Source organism: Pygoscelis adeliae, unplaced genomic scaffold (assembly GCF_000699105.1).
Source record: "Pygoscelis adeliae isolate BGI_AS28 unplaced genomic scaffold, ASM69910v1 Scaffold50, whole genome shotgun sequence".
NCBI lineage: Eukaryota > Metazoa > Chordata > Aves > Sphenisciformes > Spheniscidae > Pygoscelis > Pygoscelis adeliae.
Genome location: NW_008823963.1, coordinates 611,553 through 634,346, shown reverse-complemented (window position 1 = coordinate 634,346; position 22,794 = coordinate 611,553). Strand labels below are relative to the sequence as shown.

The 22,794-nt window shown below is 41.5% G+C and overlaps 1 protein-coding gene across 1 annotated transcript in view; it reads right to left on the bottom strand.

Moving 5' to 3' along the window:
- Positions 1-13,438: 13,438 nt before the first annotated feature.
- VWA3B (von Willebrand factor A domain containing 3B) overlaps positions 13,439-22,794 on the bottom strand; it is a 72,363-nt gene continuing 63,007 nt past the window's right edge. The window contains exons 27-28 of the mRNA XM_009323762.1: positions 18,255-18,496; positions 13,439-13,659 (exon numbers count right to left, since the gene is read on the bottom strand). Coding sequence (XP_009322037.1) covers positions 13,439-13,659; positions 18,255-18,496 — 463 coding nt within the window. The remainder of the gene's footprint in view (positions 13,660-18,254; positions 18,497-22,794) is intronic.

The window sequence follows — 22,794 nt, the reverse complement described above, 5'->3', positions numbered from 1 at the left end:
GAGAACATACTGTATGCAAGCATTTGCATAAACAAACAAGCTGTCTGAGAGCTCAGGTCGGTGATTAATGTGCTCCCTCGCTGATTTACCTGAACTGAGCGAGTTACTGACTCTCACCGCTCTCTTGATAGGAGAGACAGGTTCTCGTTAGATGGCTCTTCTGTCTCTCTTTGGAGGAGATAGCTTCTTTTGCAGTGTGAGCGCTGGGCTACCTATGCCCTAACTCCTTTCAACTTACACACACGTGGTTAAGGCGTGGTAACTTTTCGTGGACTGGCATAGCCTGTCATAGCTTATCAAGATGCATATATTTGTCAAGACAGTGAAATCATCCTAGTTTTGGGCCAGCTTGTCCTAGTTCCATACCAACAGGAGTTTTATTTCAGCAAACTAATAACATACTTAAAAATCCTACACAATGGCCAAAGACCCTCCATAGCAGTAACTACCAGCAAAGCCTAAGTTTGAAAGTTGATGCTGCCCGTGCGTAAGGAATGAGGAGGGCTATGCATCACCCTGTGCCTCGGCCTGAGTATGTCTGTGGAATTGCCTTGGGGGTGTTACAGCTATTTCAGTGGTACTCAAGGCAGGGGTACCAACACATCTTTGCTAATATCGCTGTAGCACCTGTAAACACTATTCTGCTTATTGACTACTTAATGTCATATTCAGAGGGACAGCAAGGCACTGTAATACAGCGCTCTGGATTAGCAGCCTGCAAAGTGATTGCAGCTAGCCTTCTGATGCCTCTTGGAAAGTCAAATGAGAAGTGGCAGCACAGCTGCCACTGGGAAAAGGGATTTCCCAGGGTGGTGCCTCTTTTTTCATCACAGAGGAAACTCAGGGAAAACTTTGGGTGGTCAGCAAACCTGAGGGCTAGAGACAGACCCGGAGAGTTTTTGGAAGTAGCTTCAGAGGCTGGCAGTAAGACAGAAGAACTCATGAGATTAATCCTGCTAAAATCCAGTATGGCTGATAAGAATTACCCATGCTTGCACCTGCCTACACACAGAACAACCAATACAGGCTGATTTGATGCTGGTAATGGTGAGAGGGAAAGGAATGTTTTGGCAGACTATATTCCTAAAGATTAGCTCCCCATTTAGTGCCTTACATAGCACTGAAGGACAAGTTGCATGCCCCTAGAAAATAGTATGCCTAAATTTAGGTTATCCTTAAACCCTTTTCTTGCCAAGGGAGATGGGGATCAAAGCATGATGTGCCAGGTGTTCTTGTGCAGAAATAAGGAGACTGAAACTGAGCTTCAGACACTTGTGTCATTCTACTGAGAGCTACTGAGAGACTGGGGAGGAGAGCTCAGCAGCTTCTCCTGCCTCTTCCACTGCCATGTAGCTGTCTTTCAAAGAGAGAAAATAAGTCCTTTTGATTTTAGCACCTTTCTTCCAGTGACAAATAATATTTTATTCTAGGGATATTTCATTTGCCTTGACCTTATCCTTAAAGCATGGGCTGATCAATCTGACTACACTACTGCATAAACAGCTGGTGAATGGTGCGTGCCTGTAATTCAGAGGTAGGCAAGCCCAGATGTCTGTTTTACATGGTAATTCAGAGTCTGATAACTCATTCACACGGATTCTTTAAACACAGAAAAGGAGTGTCTTCTCCAAAATCAAAACCCCTGAAATGTGAGTAATCACCATTCACAACAAAACACCGTTCAACTTTCACAGCTACATGGAATAAAAACATAGCATAAAAAATACGAAAATCAATTTCACAAACTTCTGATTGCTAAACTAAGGCCCCAACATTCAACAGCATCAAAGTGTGATCAGGCCATTCTTGGCACTGCAGGAATGGCAGATATTTTCAACAATAAATCCCAAAGTTGTATACTACATCAAAACTACTGAAAAGTGACATTGCTGCATGTTATTTTTTTCTGAAAGACGTACAAGGTAGGTCAGGTGACTAAATCACTGCTGTACTAGTTTCAAAGAATAACAAAAATAAAATTAGGACAGTACTCCAGACATTTCTGTACCACACAGAAGTCAGTAGTCACTTTAATCGTAGCTACATTTTGTTTATGCATAATATACAGGAGTGAACAGTAGAGGGTGTTAGCTTAAAGGAAAACTTGAGTTCACTATATGGAATATGTCCTGTTTGCCACAATTCATCACAAAAAAATCAGGCCCTGGGAAGCACAGCTGTGGCTCAGTGTAAATGGCACTGGGGAACCTATCCATCGCCTCTTCCGCAAGACCAAAGTAAAGAAATAAAAGAATTGCAAACAAACCCCTCTTCCCACCTCAAATCTTACTCCACAAATTCTTTGTGTCCAAAGAGAGTGGGGTGGGTGGGGTTTTTTGTACCCTCACATCATAATGATTCAGCAGGGCAAGCTCAGGCTTCAGCTGGGCTCGGGCAGCCAGCACGGTCCTCGTGGCCTCGCCGCCGGGAAGGGTGTTCCCCAGCGGGGCCCGACCGGAGCTCGGGGCTGGGTCCTGCCGGGTGCCAGACCACCATATCCCTGGTGGGAGCCCTGAGCCAGAGTTTTAGGGTTACTTACACATTTTGTGGGATTTTCAGGAGCACCAGCCACTTAAATCAGCAAGAAATAAGTATTTTTGAATGTCTCTGTAAGTGCCTGTCTCTTTAGGCACCTCGATGCACCCCAGGGCATGCACTTGCACTGCCTCTGAGCCACCTTACAGGAACGTTTGGCCCCTGGCAGGGCTGAGCTCCAAGCAAACAGCCCCAGTGCTCCCTTTCTCATTTGCTTTCCCATACTGATAGGAGAAAAGAGCCATGGGGGCTTCTTTCTTCCACTAGCGAAGTACTGTTTGAACAAACGTAAAGCGCGAATGTGGCAAGTACAAAAGCAGGCCGGCAAGGGAGAAGGGCACTGACAGGGCCTGAAACTCCATGCACAGCTGAACCCACCTGTAGGTTGCAACAGATTATAAAAGGTGCTATTTCCTCAGCCAGAAAGCCTTTCTCTGTGTTGTCCAGCTAAAAGACCTGGCTTTGCCATCAGCAAGTTTCAGGATGGTAGTTATGTTAATGTTTTTATGACATTTATGACTATTTTTTAGACTTGAACGATTTTTCAATGTACCTTGCAGAATGGGTAAATGTTCTCGTGATAACTTTCCGGGCAGCAGCTCAGAAAATGTTTTTATTGAGATTTTTTGTGGCGTGCCTTGGTATCGGTAGGTGTGCCTTTGCTTTCTAAAGCTTTCTAAGGGCAAAATGATTTCTTCCACTCTTCACATAATCAAGCAGATATAAATGGTAATGGATATAAACAGACAAACCTAAGCATCTCCTGCAGTATTCACCAAAGTGAATTCACCAGAATGACTTCACTGACAGGGCTCAGTGCTATTTTAGGTGCTGTGGATTATCTCACCCAGCATCTAGCAGCCAGACCAAACAAGGCTTCCATAAGTCTTATGATGTCTTGGAGACCCTTAGCTATTTCAGATAGCACTGGGCAGATGTGTCTAGGCAATGGGACTTCATCCAATTAGTTTCAATTCTCTGTGTGTCTGAAGAGAAAAAAAATAGAGATTTTTAAAGTTCCTTAATTTATTTACACTTCCTCAGGAGGCATATTTGTGGCTACGGTATTCATGAGCACCACATCTACATCCTGAATCGCTGGATTTTCCTCTAGCTCAGCTCAGTTAGATGCTACATCTGTATCCTGGACACACACGTACTCCTCACTAAGTGCTTGCATTTAGATTTCAACTCTCAGATGAAAATTGTCAAGCTTGGGTCTTACCACTGACTTGACTAACTTTCTTTTGTACATTTTAGTTCATAAAAATCCATTTAGGTGAAAATGAGATGCATTTTTAAAGTATTATATAGTAATAAGTTCCAGGTGAATATTACGGGAATTAACTGAAGTCATGTACCTTGGTGTCTAGAGTGCCCACCCCTTAAAGTTGTCTGGGGCCACTGCTGGAAAGTGCCATTGAGCTCAGTATTATACAGCTTATAAGAAGACCAAAGCCCTTGTAGAAATACTCATAATCTAATTCAAGGAAAAAAAAAAAAAAGGCAAACCAGCAATAGATGCGCACGTAGATACAATGTATAATAAAAGAAAACTTTCTTTTGGTCACCTACTCCACCTTAGCTACTACATAACTATTCTCACATTTGTCTTTGCCAGTTTCTGTGAAGGAGTGGACCTGACCTCTCAGCTTCTCTCTGACTTCTTTGAAGTTAAAAAGCGCTTGCCACAGCGCATACAAACCACATACACACAAGTTCACATATGTACAGGAGCAAAAGTTTCAGCGGGAGAGACAGTCGATGGTGGGAGGTGAGGAATATTGTGTTCAGTGCTTTGGCATGCTGTGAACTTCAAAGCTTTTGCAGTCAAATTGTACAGGTTATGGTTAAAACTGGTCAGACTGGTCATTTGAATGCATTGATCTCTTTTTAAGCAATACAGGGTGGGTAGGATTGGAAAAGGGAGAAAAATGGACCACGAGCTACTTGTCGTGGTTGTCACTAGGAAAGTTCTTCTCAGTGGACCAGATTCCACTCTGCAGAAAGGGTCACACATTTACAGGAGAAAAGACACCCAAAATGCCCACCAACTACAGAAAATGATGGGGCTTTGCTCTTTTGTGCCATTTAAAAAGCACATCCTCTTAAGCTTTTCCCTTGAGTGTAACCCATTTCTCTGTGGCAGTAAAATATGCAATCCTCTGCTGCTCTTACAGCCAGAATTAGGCAGAAGATCCATGGTATGAAAAGGAGAAAGAAGAGGTAAAGAAAATTAATTTTGTTAAGGAAGACATGAAGGAAGTCTATGTGTAGCTTTTGTGCTTGGGATGACAGCACACAGTGACAGCGTGTAGCTGCTCTTTGACCACGAGGGCTGGCAGAGCTGCATGGGACTAGCAAGCACAGCACCACTTGTCCCAGCCAACGCCAACGTGGCTAAATGCATTTAGCCGTATATTTAATTAAGAGAACAAACAGACCAACACTCAGCTGCCAGCACTGCAGGCATACTCACAATGTAATTATCTGAAAACATATTTTTAAATTCATGTGCCAAAAAATATTTAAGCACTCAATACCAAGCTGTTAAGTTGAAGTGCTGCCTCTTGTTTGGCAAGGAAGGGTCTGAGTTTCCTTCGTCTGTAAAGCAGCTGCATAAAAGAAGGGTTGGTGGTAAACCTCGGCAGGAATTTTCTTGCAAAAGATTTTTTTCTCCAGCAATAAACCTCTTATAATATATCCACAGGCAAGTTACATACTGACCCCATGTCACCCGTCTTGATGTGAATGAAAAACTGGCCAGTAAGTACCCAAATATGCTTCTGCTCTGGAAAAAATGGATACCAAAATAAATACTGAAAGGTATAACACACCCTGCCTTGGTATCTAATCTGCCACCGTTCTATGAGTTATCTATTCAACCCAACGGCATCTTGCCTTTTTATGGACAACTCAGATTCAGCATCCATGACCTCCTACAACAGCAATCCCTACAAAAACTTGCCTAGCCCCTGTATTTTGTACGCTTATTTTTATATTTATATTTTTTAATACTTTGCATGCCTAGCAAGGGCAAAGCTCTTTCAGTTCAAGGTGACTTTCATGTTAGATCAATGAAAACATCGGGAAAGAATAAACAGGCAGCATCTGTGGGTGGTAAATGAATGCAGTATGTGTGAAAAGACTTTCAGAACAAAGCCAGGCTCTGCAGACGGGCAAAGAAGATGAAAAACGTGAAGAATAGTAGAAAGAAAACAAAACGTTTTCAGCTACATTCCCCACCTGTGTTCACCACATTGCCTGAATTCACTCCCCACACACACCTCATTGCTCTCTACAGCTTCCTGAGGAGGGGACGTGGAGAGGGAGGTGCTGAGCTCTTCTCCCTGGGATCCAGGGACAGGACGCGTGGGAATGGTTCAAAACTGCATCAGGAGAGTTTCAGACTGGACATGAGGAAGCATTTCTTTACCGAGAGGGTGGTCAGACACTGGAACAGGCTGCCTAGAGAGGTGGTCGTCTATTCTATTCTATTCTATTCTATTCTATTCTATTCTATTCTATTCTATTCTATTCTACTCTATTCTATTCTATCTTGGTAAAAGGTTTGGTTTTCTGTTTTAGCCATGAAAAGCGAGTAGATTCACAGTGTGTTGTATCAGAAAGAGCAGGGGGAGATGGTAATTCTATGAATTGCTGGTATGTAAAGAGACCATCCCCCCACAGAAGTCCCCCCTCGTGTTCCTAGCAAACAGAGTCCCACTTCATCTCAGCAAGCAGGGAGACTAATGTCCCAAAGACCGAAGGGCCCCATACTGCAGAGCTAGACCCTGCCATAGCTCCGGCCAGCACAGTACCTGGACCGCAGGCGTGGTAGTGGCACTGTTGCACCACGTACTGCACCAGCTGTGGCTTCAAGTAGATGCTAACAGGACAATCCAAGGAGGACATAATGTTAGTGATTTAATCTGAGGAGAACGCTGAGCTTGAAAAGTCAGTATCCACAAGTATTTATTACTTACTGTTGACCTGGATTTTGTTTTCAAGTACAAGCAACGAAGCTCTGCTTTAACTCTGAGTCTACTAGTAGCTGCATAGCTCTAGCAGTGCAGGGTGGATCCCAAACCGAGGCAGGCTGCTTATCGCCGGGGCTGATCCATGCAGGCTCAGTGCTGCAACAGCCACCTTCATGTGGCTTCTGGTTGACTTAGGGCACTGGCAAAGCTGTTTGCAGAAGTCTGCCTGGAAAAGTTAAAAAGGATAAATGGGAGAGGCAAAAAAATTGTAACCTATGTGTGAAGTCAGGTGTGCCATGCTGTGAACTCAAAATACATTCCAGGATTAGGGAGAGGTTGACTGGAGCTTGTGAGCTCCTGGGAACAAAGCTTGGTGGAGGGTTGAATGTCTGGTCTGTTCTGTACCTTTACAGCAAAACCAGGGGAGATCTGCCAGACTGTTCACGTTAGCCTCGAGTTTTACAGCTCTGCTGATCCTGAAACTCGCAGCTTACCTCAGGGGAACTAAAGGTGTTGTAATTAGCCACAGTCCTAAAATCAAAAGCCTTCCATCTAATCCTGCTTTAACCATTCCTGTGAAATTCAATGGCAGTAATTATTTTTTTAAACTACCGAAACTGAGGACAATAGTCCCAATGCAACGTCACAGAAGAACCACTCAGACGCTGGGGAATAAATGTATCCATGAGATCAAAGGCAAGCTCTAGGAAGAACAAAAAGACCACCTTGGCAAATGAGGCCCTGTAATACATCACCGTACTTCTTTTTATGCTGAACTATAAAATCGTTGCCTGGAAAACCTTGTATAGCTGTCCATAACCATTTCTCTCCAGATGAAAGGCTATTTCCAGAGGAAAAAAGACATGAGCAGTCTGAGGAAAAGTTCTAAAATACCCCTGTCACATCAGCTTCCCTGAAAACTATGGCTTCTCCTGTCCTAAATCTCCATTCCTCTTTGACCTTCTTTCCTCTCTGCTGGAGACAGACAACATAAAACAAAGACGAGGTGTGCAGGCATCTCCAGTCTCCTCATCACTGTCTGACATAGAGTTTACAGTCACAAAACTGGGCTCAAGACCAGTGCATGTAGGTAGCTGTGACTACCTGTCACAGCCTGTGTCCCGAATTTCCCTATATCCTGTCCACAAAAGCCTCAGGCAGCTGAAGGTCACGTGGAAGACAGGGAGGCAGAGAGGCAGCTGCAGAGATGCTGCAATGCTCAGCTCTGAGCTACCTGTGGAGGAAACTGTCTGGAGCAGGGAATGCCACTGCAGATGGACGATTACCTCTTCGAAAACCTGCTAAGGACTGAGACGTGGGGCAACTTTCAGAGGAAGGGGTGGCACTGTCAGTGCTAGGGCCCCAACCTTAAGAGCTGGTTGGAGTGGAAAAACTGGGCAAAAAGAGCTGGTGTTCAGTTTAGGCCACAGACGTGTTTGTATTTGTTTGCTTCTAACCTTTTCTTACAGCCCTGTAATTAGAAGACTGAGCTTACAATGTGCTGAAATCAACCCTCACACAGTTTTGCCCTTCAGCATGGTTTCTATTAAATTGGAATGTGGGTACTACTGAGCCGGTTTGAGGTGAGTCTCTCCAGAAGCAGCAAGGCTTCATCAGCAAACCTCATCTCGTGACTTGGTTAGGGATGGCACTTGCTTAGCGCTGTTGGCCTGGCTCGTGACTTGGTTAGGGACAGCACTTGCTTAGTGCTGTTGGCCTGGCTCCAGGGCCAGTGTGGGAGGACTGGCATTGCTAACCGCTCGGTTTTCAAGAGCAGTCGGCATAAGCCTGCACCCTTTTCTGCCAAGCACCCCCTCCTCCCAGGAGAGGCACCTCCCAGCTGGGGGAAAACCTCAGGTTTGATGCTAAAACACCCTCATTTTATCAACAGGAGGTGGCTACAGGTGGCCCCAGATCCACTCGGAGCAGTGTGGATGTGTGGTTAAGAGCAGCTGTGTGACGTCTTACAGTGTCGTTCATCAAAGGACTGAGCCCTTTGGAGCTCAGTTGTATTTATCCAGCAGTCAAGCTAGCAGTGTTCTCACTAGGCAAGGAAGGAAATAGCCATGGAGGAAAAGGTCCTTTGCATACCTGTGCAGATCGAGTCAAAGTTTGCTATACAAACTTCCTCCATGAAGCTGCCCTTTTTCTTGGAAGATAGGACATTGATCTGATTTCATGGTTTCACAACTGAGTAGGAGGTTACTGATGACTTGCTAAAGGAATTCAATCTCAAAAGCTTTTCTACTTCCTCCAGTTCAATCAGCTGGTGTCATAAAAGCCTTTACCCTCATTTCCCCTTTTATCCTTACTTCCCTTGGACCTCAGGAGTTTCATGGTCACACTGCCAATATGACAGCTAACTGGCAGGTGTTCTCTTCATATGCCTTTCTTTTGCTCAGCTGAGCAGCCCAGCATAAAGCATTTCTTTTTTACCTTCTTGTGCAGCACCAACGAATGCAGCTAATGCTGAATGCCAGGGGCTGAGTCTCAACCCCTGGCGTCCAGAGTTTGGTCCAGAATGACAAATACAGGTGGGGGTGAATGTGACTTTTTTCTTTTTTGGTTTGGTTTTTTTTTTTGAAGACTATCTTTCTTTATCAAAAACAAACGGGGTGGGGGTGGGGGAGTGAATAGGAAAAGTACCATCTTAGTAGTTGGAAAATAATGATAAAGAAGAAGTCTGAGCATAGCTTTGGCCAGTCCCAAAGCCAGCCAGGCAACCCAAACCCCACCACTGCCAACTTTGTATGAGGCAGCACGAGGAACCAGCAACCTGGGTTTTCGGTGGTCTGGTTATGCTCTATTAACAGAACCTGAAATTAGGCCATCCCAGTCAAGCAAATCTAATTGGAAAATTCATCTTGTTGACAGACCCCCATACTACTACTTGCCTATAAGCAAGCATATGAAAACATAACCTCCTGTGCATCTGCAGCACGGTGTGGAACTCAGGACAGAGCTCGTGTTGTGAGAACGGACCAACAGGAATGTTCGAATGAAAAGAATAAATCATCCTGACAATTCCCAGGCTTAATACAAAGCAATGCAACAAAACATTTAGCAAACTCGGGCAGGAAGAAAGTCTTTGGGAAAGTTAATAAATGTTATCCCACAACAGGTGCTTCCTGAGGTCACACTGCACACCCAGAAAGGAACAGTGAAATGGATCCTTAATAACAAGCGAAAAGAGAGCTCATCCATCACCATTTAGTTCTATAATAAATCGGTCTTTAAATATAGCTTGTCTGAAGAACCGACAGTGATTGATGATCACCCTTTATGCAGAGGAAGAATTCACCAGCAGACTACCTGTGCTGCCAGTTTTGATCCTGCGCTTGGTTAAGATTCCTCTTTGTATTTCTCACAAATTTGTATTGCACCCAGTGGAATACTAAGGTAAGTTTTTTTCAGCTATTTTTTCGGGAGGATCCCGGTCTTCATCACTGTGGGGTGGCATACAATCCATCTGCGCATACTTGAACAATATGTACTTGCAAAATCGGCCCACACTCCATTTTGTTCATGTCATTGGAATTGCACACATTCAGCCTCAAATACACAGTAATGGCAAGAGACGTAGGTGGGATGATCATGTCAGTGCTGAATTAGTCTGATTGAGACGTATCTTCTTCTGCTAAAATGTGAGCTGGTAGATTCCACGGTCCATGTGATTGGAAGCCGTTCTTGGGGGAAAAGTAGATTTTCTCTTCAACAAACTTTTCATTGAGATATCTTTTCTACCAAAATTTATAAGGCTCTTCCATTCATCGGTAGTGCCATTTCCTCCAGAAAACCAAAGTGTTCATGTCCACAGTAGAAATATTTCTTCCCAGCTATCCTGGCCGAAAATTTCATGGATGCTGTGGTATAATGATACCACTTCCAATTTTTCCTCTGGGTAGAACAGATCCCCAGTGACTCCCTATAACCAGGGACTCCGTGTGTGTGCCAGCTCCGTTCTCCAAGAGAAAATTCCAGGACACCATGGAGTAAGTAAGGAAGCTGAGCAGCAGAATGGAAGGCAACATTGGGAGAGGCAACTGCAACTTCCAGGATAGACCATTTCAGAAGTTTTTCAAAAACCATTACAGTTTTTCCCAGGTTTGAGTCTTCCCTGAATCAGGCTAGACAGAAATTTCAATCATCTCTCTCACATCCCACTGAAGTATCCTGGCTGCAAGGTCATTCTGGCTACACAAACTCCGTAATTCTCCTTTACTAAACAAAAATATCTCCACACTGAGACAGAAACAGGTATCAAAATCTCAAAATTTTCCAAAAACGGATAGCTCAGTGTTCTCCTGGGAAATACTTACCTACACAGACAGTGGATAGGATTTTCCTGGCCAAGTGTACACCTGAACTAGCTGCCTAGAGCCGGCACTTGCAATATGCCTAAAGGAAGCACCCGAGAGGAGATGTCTAAAATATATCCTCAAAGACTCTGTTTGCCTCCATTGGCTCTAGAAATGTAATTTTTTATACTCTCTCCTAAATGATGGCATCAGACTATTCTCACTTCGTATTAATGTCTGTTAAAAATGTGAAGCACAGACAGAGTGGGGCTTGAGATTTTCACTGTGCTTGTATATGGAAGCACAGCCAGTAGATCGAGCCCAGGAGAAGCAGGGTATTAAGTATGGTACTTTTAGTTCTCCTACAGCAGGGGACACCCATTCATCTGAAAATAATGTGGCACCTTCTCCTTCTCTGAGTGGCTCCTTGAGACTTGGCAATAAGCACCACAAGCAGCTCCAGGTGTTGTCTCCACACTGGCCTCAAGGGAGACTCTACCAGCTTTGCCATAAACCAAACGTCACCTTCCTGCATCTGTAAAATCAAACCAGAATATTTCACCTACTCCATTGTACTGGGAATTTACCTCACAAGAGCAAGGCACTAGCAACACAGAAAGACCTTTGGTGGGAGCTGAGCATTTCACAGTGTTTGGGACGTCTTCTGTTCATTGCTCTGTTTCTTTTAGACTTCAGAGCCAAAAGTCAAGGTTCTCGCCATGCTATCATGGTTACATTGTGCTAAGTGAAATATTTAGTGCTCGGAAGAAGTGTGCTGCATGAAATAGAGATCCCTCACTCAAGGAAGGCGCTTCCTCACTATTATTCTAACCAGACACAAACACACAGAAAGACCGCAAGAGAAGCCATATGGTAAAACGCCTGGGCTCCAGCCAACCCCAACTTAGAATAACCTTTCTTGAGCAGAGGAAATGTCTTCTGTATTTCTGTCCCACACATTTTGCCACTGATGGAAATTATTTCCCCATGTATCTATGCAAAAGCCTCCCTAACAACATGCAGAAATCAATGCTCAGCTGCAGAGATGTCCCTGGCTCACCATATCACTGGCTCTGTCAGGGCCCTAGAGTCCCTGGGTACAGTAGCACAGCACCCCTGTCACTGCCATTTGAAATCTGCAGTAACGATGTTACACTCTAGGCATCCAGAAGAGCCAGGACGGCCAGAACACCGTCTTGTAAGGTGAAATTGTCTCTATTACTCTTTGTTTAATCATGCAGCAATCTTTAGTATTTGCTAATTCATTCAGAAAGATATGGGGAATGTAATAATAATGCAATATTAATCTAAGAACAGTCTTCATCTGAGAAAGACATTTAAAAAGAGAAGAATTGAAGTGTAGAGGAGGTAATAAAGGAAAAGACCTGAGATATTACTGCTACATCAAGGCAGAAGAATATCCTAGCAGCCAGACCCAGTTATAAATGTGTCATTTATCTGAAACACAAAAAAGGTCCATGATTAAATTGGCTACCATAAAAGCTGGAATTCACCAAATATAAATGTACCACTGGGTTACAATATATACATGTGTATACATTAATTGGCCACCTTCTGTTTCTTTTTGGTTAAATGTATCTTTTCAACTCCACTTTACTTCAGATGTGAAGATGAATACATACATCTGCCTGGAAATTGCATAGGTATCTAAAGTCAAGCTTGCAAGAATCTTTAATGTCCATTCACCTTGATATGTCAAAAGTATTAAGAATCAGTCTTCACCTTGTTAACAGAAAGCCCTACACAAGCATACAATTGTGTCACTACATCCACAAGTCAAACTTTGGTTGAGGTGAGGATCTTCAGCACTAAACACACTACATCCCCCCAACTGTGTGCCATTTCAAACGTCATGTCTTAGTGAATATCACATTACATTTTTTAGATAGAGAAAATGAATCTTCATTTGGATTTTTTTTTTTACTGGGTTCAGTCACCTATCCATTATTTGGGAGTTAAGAGTAGAGATGCTCCTAAACGTGTCTAGGTGCAATTCCTGCTTTCATTTATAATGCCGTAACCCTGAAGCAATCCCTCTACCTTCAGAGTAGCACTGGCTTTATATCAAACGTCACAGAGAAAAATTCAGCCCTTAGTCTAAGTCTGTGTTACCAAGAGGTTAGTCTTCGAGGGCAAAGCACTTCATCTGTGTTCTCGTGGGACAGTCCACATCAGTGGGAAAACTTGAGGACAGACACATGTAAAAGTCAGCACCAGTGGAAAACTGGGTAAGCTCCCTGCCGCAGGTCTTCCCAGATGCCTTACAGACTGAGTCTGTGAAAAAGGAGTTTTGGAAAAAGGCATTTTGTAAGAAAGACCCACAGTTAATAAATCAAATAGGTCTACTGCAAACAAAGGATACTCAGACAAGTACAGTTTTCCATTCTCTCTTCTCATATTGATACTTTTCAGCAGCACAGCTGAACCTCTGACACTGTTTCTCTTTCATACTTCCAAAGTAAGCCTGCAAAATCATAAATAATTTAGCATTAACTAGTCGGTTTATTTTTGATTCAAGCAATAATATTTCACAGTTACAGGTGCTAAAAATCTTCCCTATCCGCAGCCTCATACATTCCTCACAAGCTCCTTCATCATGCACCCTTAACATGGCTTCCTTTGCTCTGTGCAGTGGTGCTGAGGCTGTCTTGCCAATCCTTGCTGCTCAATGTTGACTCTAATAATTCTGGTGATGTGAGACTTTTCTACAGCAGGACTGTGCAAGCAACAGGGATGCTTTGGTGAGCTGGGAGTTGAAGCGCTCAGCGACTGCAGAGTTTGACGCCTTGATGAGCACCAGGATGATGAAATGGAGAATGAAGATGCTAGGAGAGAACAGGTACTCTTTAGGGAGAGAAAATACTGACCCACCGTGAGCTTGGATATAACAGTTCAACACCCCCCAACACAGGCCCTGAAATTTATCGTGGAACAAATGACTCCATGACTATGGTAACAGAGCAACAGCCTTGTGTAAAGAAGCTTTTCACTGCTTTCCTTTTTGCTTTCACCCTCACAAGTCTGCTTTTTAAGTATTCTCATTTTTTAAGCTTGTAGCTGTTGTTATTCACATGCCAACTGTTGTTCTTACTCTTCCTCAGGAATCATCTTTTAGCCACTGCTGGGGACAGGGTCTGGGCTACATGGACCTTTGACCCAGTACAACCATGCTGATCTTCTCTGGTTTGCTGTTAACAATACTGTGGCCCTGAAAAGTCACTTTTTACAATCATATCAAATGAGACCACCAACTACTAGGCACCCTCCTGACACAAAATGATGACAATCATAATGAATGAATGGCAAAAGACTGGAAGCAGGAGGAAAAATGAAAGAGAATAAAATAGGAAGAAACAAAGTAAACAAAATCGCATGCTCTATTTTGCTTTGTGTATTTCTTCAGGGGGGATTTTTGGCTTTTAAATGATCGTATAATAAACACTCGTGTAGCAGAAAACAAAACAGTGGGAGGCATCTGAAGAATAGTTATGATACACGGGGTGGGGAAGCAACAGCACAGACTGAGTATGTAGAGAGTACGAGACATGAGTATGATTAGTTTTAAGTATGCTGATCATCCATAGCTACCACTGAAAACCCTGAAGCTGAGGGTTTAAAAATCAAAAGCGTGCCTTTGGAAATTGTCTTATACATGCACAACATCAGCACTTACATACACAAAAGGAACATTCCGATTCTTCTTGGGCAACCTAAGAGACAGACAGGAGTCTGGAGTTCACCTGTGTGAGGTTCAGGAAATTTCTTTACTGTATCCTATAAGCTGATGGTACCTGCCTGCAGTACAAAAACATTGCTGGACTAAAACACTGAAGGGTATTTCAGCCATACTGCTGCCTTGAATAAAATGAAGGATGCACTGTTAAATGAGTGTCCCCCATCACACACAGTTCACAAACTGTTTCTTTTCTTTACCCAGCACACGTGCTTTCTATGTACCTTCCCAAGATGTTGAAAGAAATCATTCTGGTCTTGCTCCCAGAATCTGGACAGAATTACCCTTCCTCTCCCCCCTCAGACACCTCAATAGGTGCCTCCTACACCAATGGAACTGCACTTTCTTCCCTTGCACATCTTCACGTTTCACTCTTTATGGGGAAAGAGATGGAAACTTTAACACACTTTCCTCTTTCAATGAGCAGACAACCCTGACAGAAGAGCGAGTCGTTTTGGCCAAGCTCTAACACGCTATCAAGAGAAAAACAAAAGCTAAATCTGGAGGCTGTTGGGGAGCCCTTAACAACACACAGCTGCAGTAAGTACCAGATGCAAGCATAGCTGGATTGACATCAACTGCTTATTAAACAAGCCATGACCAACAGATGGGAACACTGCTTTATTATGATAGCCTTCTCCAAACGCTGAATGAACTATCTGGAAAATGGGATTGGAAAACAAGTGGGTGCTGAAAATGTGAAATCGTACCGTGGGAAACCCAGCCAATCCACTAGACTGCCAGGTGCCACAGCTGTTACACTCTCGAAGCCAATTCGGAGGAACTAGATTTGCCATAGAAAAGGATAGAAAAGGATCATTTTCAAAGGTCTCCCACCTACCCCATATTGGCAGTTACAGTAATTATCAGTGTAATTGCTTCAAGTCACATCTCATTATAAATTAAAAGGGAGAGTTGGGCTCTGTTAGCTATGATTTGCTAATGCATCAGGCAATGCAGTCTATTACTATGTATCATACCTGTACGTCACTCTGAATTGTTTTCTCATTTAGTTTTTTACTAGATCACCATTTTGGAAAATCGACAAGGAAATCATGTGGAATGAACATTGATTTTAGGCATTACAAAACAGAGAGAAGACTAGAAAGACAGGGAGAAGAATTTTTCTATAGAAACAAATGCATGTTTTTTAAAGTATCTATAAAACCAATGCTTGCAATAACCGATGAGTTAAGCATTTGTGATCTTGTTCAAGCAAGTAGTTTTATTGGAGTTACCTAGGCAAAGAATCATTGGCCCACTAACAGCGGGTATTTGCCAGGACTTCATTCACTCTCTCATAAACATACAGAACTAACTAACACAATAGGAGCAGTAGGCATGCACACTAAAATAATAATGTGTTAAATATAATAGTTCTGGAATAAATAAGACGAAATTACACATCAACACAATAATGAAGCTAATATACACTAAATAACTAACACAATTTCTTAATCTTTATTCACTTCTGTTAACCTTATTTCCCTGAGTGGGAATAACAGGAATGGGTTGTTGATTCCTCGTAACAATCAGCAATATTTTAGCTAAGCACAAACCAAACCACAAACATTCCAAAATACTCCATTAATTCATGCAGGACCCACAGCTCTGTGGAAATATAAGGCTTCATGGAAATACAAGGCTTCATCAACCACCTACATAAGAGCCACGTAGCTGAATCCACATTATCTTGGAGAGCACAAAAATCCATCTCTATATCGGGCAATGCTCATTCAAGTTCAGGAGAACTTCCTCATATAACAGAGAAATGTACACATGAAGTCAGCAGAACCGTAGGAAGAAGTGTTGATTAATACATGGACTAGTTACAAAACACAGCCCAAACAGATTATTTAAAAAATATATATGTATCTGGAGAGTTCATAAGAAGTGACAAGACAAACCTTTGGAAAGGAAATGTAGGAATTGCTGATGGCATTGAATGCTTTTAACACATTACACACATACTAACATTCACGGAAAACTATTCTTTATAAATATGAAGAGAAAGCCTTTACATCAGACAAATATATCAGGACTATTCATCTTTTTTGAAAGTTAAAAGATATCCAAATTATTCAGGTATTAGATATTACAAGGAAAAGAATATGTGGGAGGATTGTGTCTTTCAGATAAACCAGTTCCAGTTTAACAGACTGCTTTTAGAAATCTTGAAAAAAAAAGTATAACCTAGTTACTGTAAAAGATATTTAGCTACCAAAGTTATTAGCTTTAACTATTAATGGTATTTACAGATATTCAAAACATTTCTCTGAGATGCTGACTCTATTTTAAAAAAATCTGCCTTTGTTATAAACAATCAAGAATAATGAAGTATTGAAAACAACTACTAGGAAAATCAGGTAAGGGATCACTCTGATGAACATTTGTGTATCCAGCATATGAAGGGCAACAATCAAGATTTCAGGGTTATGTAGGTGTCTGAAGATGAAAACAGGGTGTTTCAGCTCTCTGACTTTCCTCTTTCTGATAAAACACAGAAGGATATGTAAATGAAAATACATTTAAACAAAAAAAAGCCATATCCAACATCCATGGTGTCATAAGAAGAGGACAGGGTACCCTCTTTAGCATGTTCGACCTGCATACCGCCTTGAAGCCTTGTTAGAGTCTTGATAGAGTACTGTGAGATTATTTGGTAAGGCTAGGCAGGATTCAAGTGCATAGATAGCCACAGCTCTCATTTAATCTTTCCTTCAGCCTGCATGGAATCAGTAACAGGACTTGCTGATCACATTAGCATTATTTCACATTTACTCAGCATCTGCATCTCAAGATGTCACACAGCTACAGGACAAGCCCAGCACCTCTGCTCTCATACACTTCTGACCAGGCCTCCCCTAAAATGCAGTGGCACCATAATACCCATTATAAGCAATGTAAATGGAATTTGCAGACAGTCTTTAAAAGATGAGTGAGAACATGGAAGGAAAGTTCAGAGGAGCCAAATCAAGTTGATTGACAACATGATGATTGAGTGAATCTATAATCCACTACTTCTGGAAGTAAATAATTAATGAGGATGTTGAGAACATGTTTAAAATAGTACAAGGAGGTACAACTAGCACATATGGATAAAAATCCTCTTACCTTTCCACTGACAGTAGGATCTTTAAAATGAAGAGCTGACTGTGGCATGTAATGGCATACCTACACTAGCACAGGTCTCTACTGCAGAGTGACACAGAGTATAGATACTGACGTCCGCTTTAACTGAGCTAGCTCAGACACTAAAAGCAATTTAACCTCTGAAGCATTGAGCTCCATATGCAATAATTTAATGTCTGCAATATAGACATACCTTTAATCTAACAAGTAACAAACAGTAGAGGGACTGGAATATATACTCTGCTTACTAGCAGGTACTGAGGTTGGTGTTATTGCATCTTCACTGCTACTACAAATGTTAGGGAAATTAAAGTAGCATATGCCAGAACATGCTTTATTCAGTTCTTCCCTTTGCTGTGGAAACACATGCTGAGAATGATCAGTGTGAAGAATGGTTTCCAAAGGAGGTGAAAGAACCTTGTCACATAGGACATGGGAAAGCAGGCTGGTCTAACACCCAGAAATGCAGAAACCTGGTTCCTTGTGTGGGGATTAACTGAAGGTCCATCAGATCTGTTTAATCCCTAATATAATTTTTCAGATCTACTTCTTTACCTTCAAATTCTTCTTCATTGCTAGGCAGTGAATTTCTTCCTCTCTCTTTTACTTCCCTTCTGGAGACAAACAAAAGATCATCGGAGTCCAACATCCTCTCCCTGGGATGCCTTTTGTCTTCTGCCCTTGTCTTCTTTTTCTTTTTTCCCCTATCTTCTTTCACAATACTTTTCTTTGCTTCTTCTCCTTCTTCATCTTCCACAGATGAGTGAGGATAGGGCTTTGTGGTCTCTCTGTCCAGGCTAGAAAATCAGGCAAGGAAATTCACTAAGCTAAAAGCACACATATCGTATACTATTTTAAATCTTTTTTTACATGACATAGATTTCACCTTTTCCCACATCTCTCAGTACTGACAAGAGAAGGACTTATCACACTCTTGACCATTTGATAGGGCTATAAATGTCTTACAATTCAGTTTCCCTTTTGTTTATAAAATAATAGCAGCCTAAAACAGGGCTCTGGCCCCTAATTCTGTCTACCTCTTATGACTCTAAAAAGGATTTGGGCAGTAATTGCCTTTTATGGTGTGGGCCCAGAGCACATAGTGTTTTACTTTGCATATGGAATTTGTTAGTTACATTTGCAGAGTGCTTGTTCTGCCATAATTATTTCTTTCCACTGTGATGGCAGGAAAACACCCCAAATAGATGCTAGCATCTGATATTAAAATGATGAGAGCTATATTAGTACCTCTGAAGATTAGTGAATTAAGCATGACCTGTAGTACACACCACATAAACATCAAAAGAAATCCCTAAGAACCCCAGAGCTGAAGAGTTAGCCAAGCTACTGTAATACATCTATGTGCACTGTAGACTCCTGGTCAACAGGGGATCCTGGGCTACCCCTTTTGCTTTTTTCACCTTACTTCTACAGGACTTAGCACACAAGGATTGTCTCTTTTTGAGCTTCTAATATCGCACTGCATTCAAACTCTTTGTTTCCTTTTTGATTAAATTATGCTTCCACTTTCTTTGTTTCTATTAACAATGTTAGCATGCTCTCATTAGATCTGTGTGCACCCATGAGCAATACGCTGCACTGTTCCCCTCTGTAAGTATGACATGGGAGGTAGGTATTTTTTTAGAATATAATAAATAATAAGTTTCAGCGGGAAGCACACTTCCACGCCCTCTAAAAGGTAGGAGCTCTAATGGAAACTCCAACTCAATCTGGGCTGGAGCACTACCATAGCATTGCTAATATTAGTAACTGCTTAATGTGTAACTAATGAAACACAGTTGTTTAATGGCTTTGAATGTACACCTCCTCATAAAAGAAAACAATCATTCAACACGGCACGGCGGTTACACAAAGAAATAAATATAAAGTAAAATCATGGCCAGTAACAGCTTTTTATGATGCAGCCACTGAGTTAATGTAGTCAATGCCCAGAAGAGGACATTATGTATGTCTGTATGATACTAAAGTGACATGTTAAGCAGCAAGAAAGGAATGAGATTTCACTTTACAAGTATGTGGCTTTACAGAGAACTCAAAACATAGCTGAGAACACTGAAAGCAAAAGATGAACTTTCTGAATTAGTAAGTGCAATGCCAGGGACTGTCTACTCAAATCTTACAAAGCAATTTACTGTAGAGAGTTACAGATCCAAGAACTAGGAAACTTAAAAGACTCTTAACTATAAAAGCTCTATAGTACCAGACTTCTGTCATTAATTCTTGAAAAAGAGACTAAGAATTCAGTAGAACCAGATACGACACATAATGTGGAAAAAGATGGAGAGAAATATATTGCAGTAGATGATAAAGTTGGGAATGTGCAAAAGAAGGTGCTGTGATTCTGGCAGCAAATTGTGGAATATTGTGGATCAGTAGTGATCACCAAGGTTTTTATTGGCACACCAGTGCACTTCATCTGGGTACCTGAGAGTTAGGTCTATGTTGCCTATATGCTAAAAATTACTATTTATGTAGTTTATCCAATGCCAACAGAGGACCCTGGGAATCCCAAAGGCTCAAATATGTCTAGTTCAGGGCTGTAAGTGGGTATATAAGTTAAGAGAATCTCGGTTTCAGATGCTCAGCTCTCTTCGTCATTTCTTATTAGCTGCTTTACACATTTCACAGCACTCTGCACTATAAATCTCAACATTCAATACACATCCATGGAGCCAAAGTACCTAAATTCCATTCTCAGAGCTGCCAAATGCTCAAGTGTTGCTGCTCTGAGTCCCACGACGTTCCTTTGTGTATCTGGACCTTGATGTCTTTAAAACACTAGCAATCAGATGTAAGTAATAGCATTTGAAATAATATTGTTTGGAGGCACTTCTCATGTTCCTTTAATGGGGGTAATTTGAGGACAATCTGAATAGTGCTATCCTCAAAAATAGAGACATTTTGCAGTAAGAACATTGTCATTTCAAATGTGGTGGTTTGTTTCCAAAATCTACAACTGCTGCGAGAAAAAACAGAAATGATGTAGTGAAAACTTCAGACCTTAAAACAACTGTAAGACATTGGTGTGCTCAGTCATTATGCTTGCAAAATTTATGCTCTATTCCAGGCCATGCTAAAAACTGGTTTAGTTTCATTTAAAAGCGATAAAATTAATACCTTAACTGAGAGTTCATTATTTTGTGCTGTGGCAACAATATTGTTTAGAATATTTTATTTAGATTTCATTAATTTAATTTCAATCATCTGCTATGCAAACTGGCCAGTGCATTTACAACCAAATCAGTGTTTACTAGCTGGAAACACTATATAGAAATTCACAATTAATATGACTTGAATATGCAGTTTCACATACTATTTTACCCAGAGATCTGCCAGATTTTATATCACTTCATTTAAAATTTAGATCTAATGAGTACATTTATTTCTTGTTTGCAAAAATTCAGTGTATTCACTTCAGTCAGTTCTCCAAAGAATTCCTCTGTTTGCCAGTGAATAACCCAATTTTCTCATCATTTGTACATAACAACGGCAAGTCAGCTTGCCAATAAAGTCTGTTTGGAGAATGAATGTTAAATTTGATATTAAAGCACCCAGTCATGAAGCAAAGCATGTAGAATGGAAGCCACTCTTATTGCTTATGCATTTAGTCACATCTTTTCTTAATAAGGTACCTCATTTAGAATATAATCCAACTCAGTGGAAGGGAAAGACTTCCACTGATTTTGCTGGAACTCAGCTCAATTATATACCTGCCTCTTTTCAACTGGTTGTATGCATTAAGTAGGAAACCATGGTCTTCAGGTTTACTTTTCAGTGAAAAGAGGCTACCATCATGTACGTGATCCGGCCTGGAAAAAGGCATTGATGTATTTCCAGATTTGGAATTCTGCTCAGTAAGGTGGGGGTATTAATTTGTTTACGTGCTGTGGCTGCAAGCTGGCAGAAGAGCAAGTTTCAAACTGTGCTCGAATCACTACTAGAAAATGTGTGGGAAACAGGTGAATCAGTGTTGCTTTTTTGTTCCATCATTCTCAGGAAATCCATAGATCAGCTCACGACTGCTACCCTCACCCATCATTTTTAGATGTAATCTTTAACACTGATCATCATATTAGAACATTTCAATAAAACTGAAGAACTTCTAAAATTGCCGTTAAAGGTGGGATTTGTCCTGTTCATGCAACCTCTTGGGAAGAAATCTCCCATGACGGAGATGATGATACAATTCTTTGGCAGCAGTGCCCATACTACGTTGACATACACGGAAGAGGAAATCCTTCAGTCTAGAATCCCTATGAGATGTCAAGGCAGATGGAAGGTTGAAAACAAAAGTACATGTTTTCTCACACAAAATGTGACACTGTGCAGCTCCTTCTGGGAAGAGGCTATGGATGATAAAGGTTTACATGGGTTCAAAAAAGTAACTGCAAAAATTCATGCAAGAAAAATCCATCAAGGCTGTTAATACAAAGACTCCAATTCTGCTTCAGAAAATCCTTAAAGCACAAACTGCTGTAGGTTGGGAATGTATTCTGGAGAAATATACCCAGATGATTGTTCTGATCTTATTCTACTTCCTAAGATCTGTTGTTGCTTGCTGTCAGAGATTGTTGGTGCTCCGAAGGTTATCATCACAATCAATTTCAATTGAAAAATCACTATTTCAAATGGATTAAACTAGAACTTAATACAAGATGAAAAAGTGATCCGCAATCACTTGGAACCACTGCATGTTCAGCACACACTTCACACAAGAAAAATGTTACCCCTACTGTACATAAGTTCTGCAGAACTTAAGTAGGGGCTCATATTCATCCTACACGCTCTCTCCCCATCATTCCCCAGATTTAAGCCCAGTGGAAGATTCAGTGTCTTAGAAAAAACTTGTGATTTAATGCATAGCTTTATATCACAATAAATATCTTAAAGAAAAATAAGGTCTACAATAAATAGAAACTCCATCTCACCTTTCAGCAATCCTCTAACAGCTTCCTGGGGCTAAGCTTCAAACCACCACATAGAATAATAGAATAGTTTGGGTTGGAAGGGACCTCTAAAGGTCATCTAGTCCAACCCCCCTGCCGTGGGCAGGGACATCTTCAACTAGATCAGG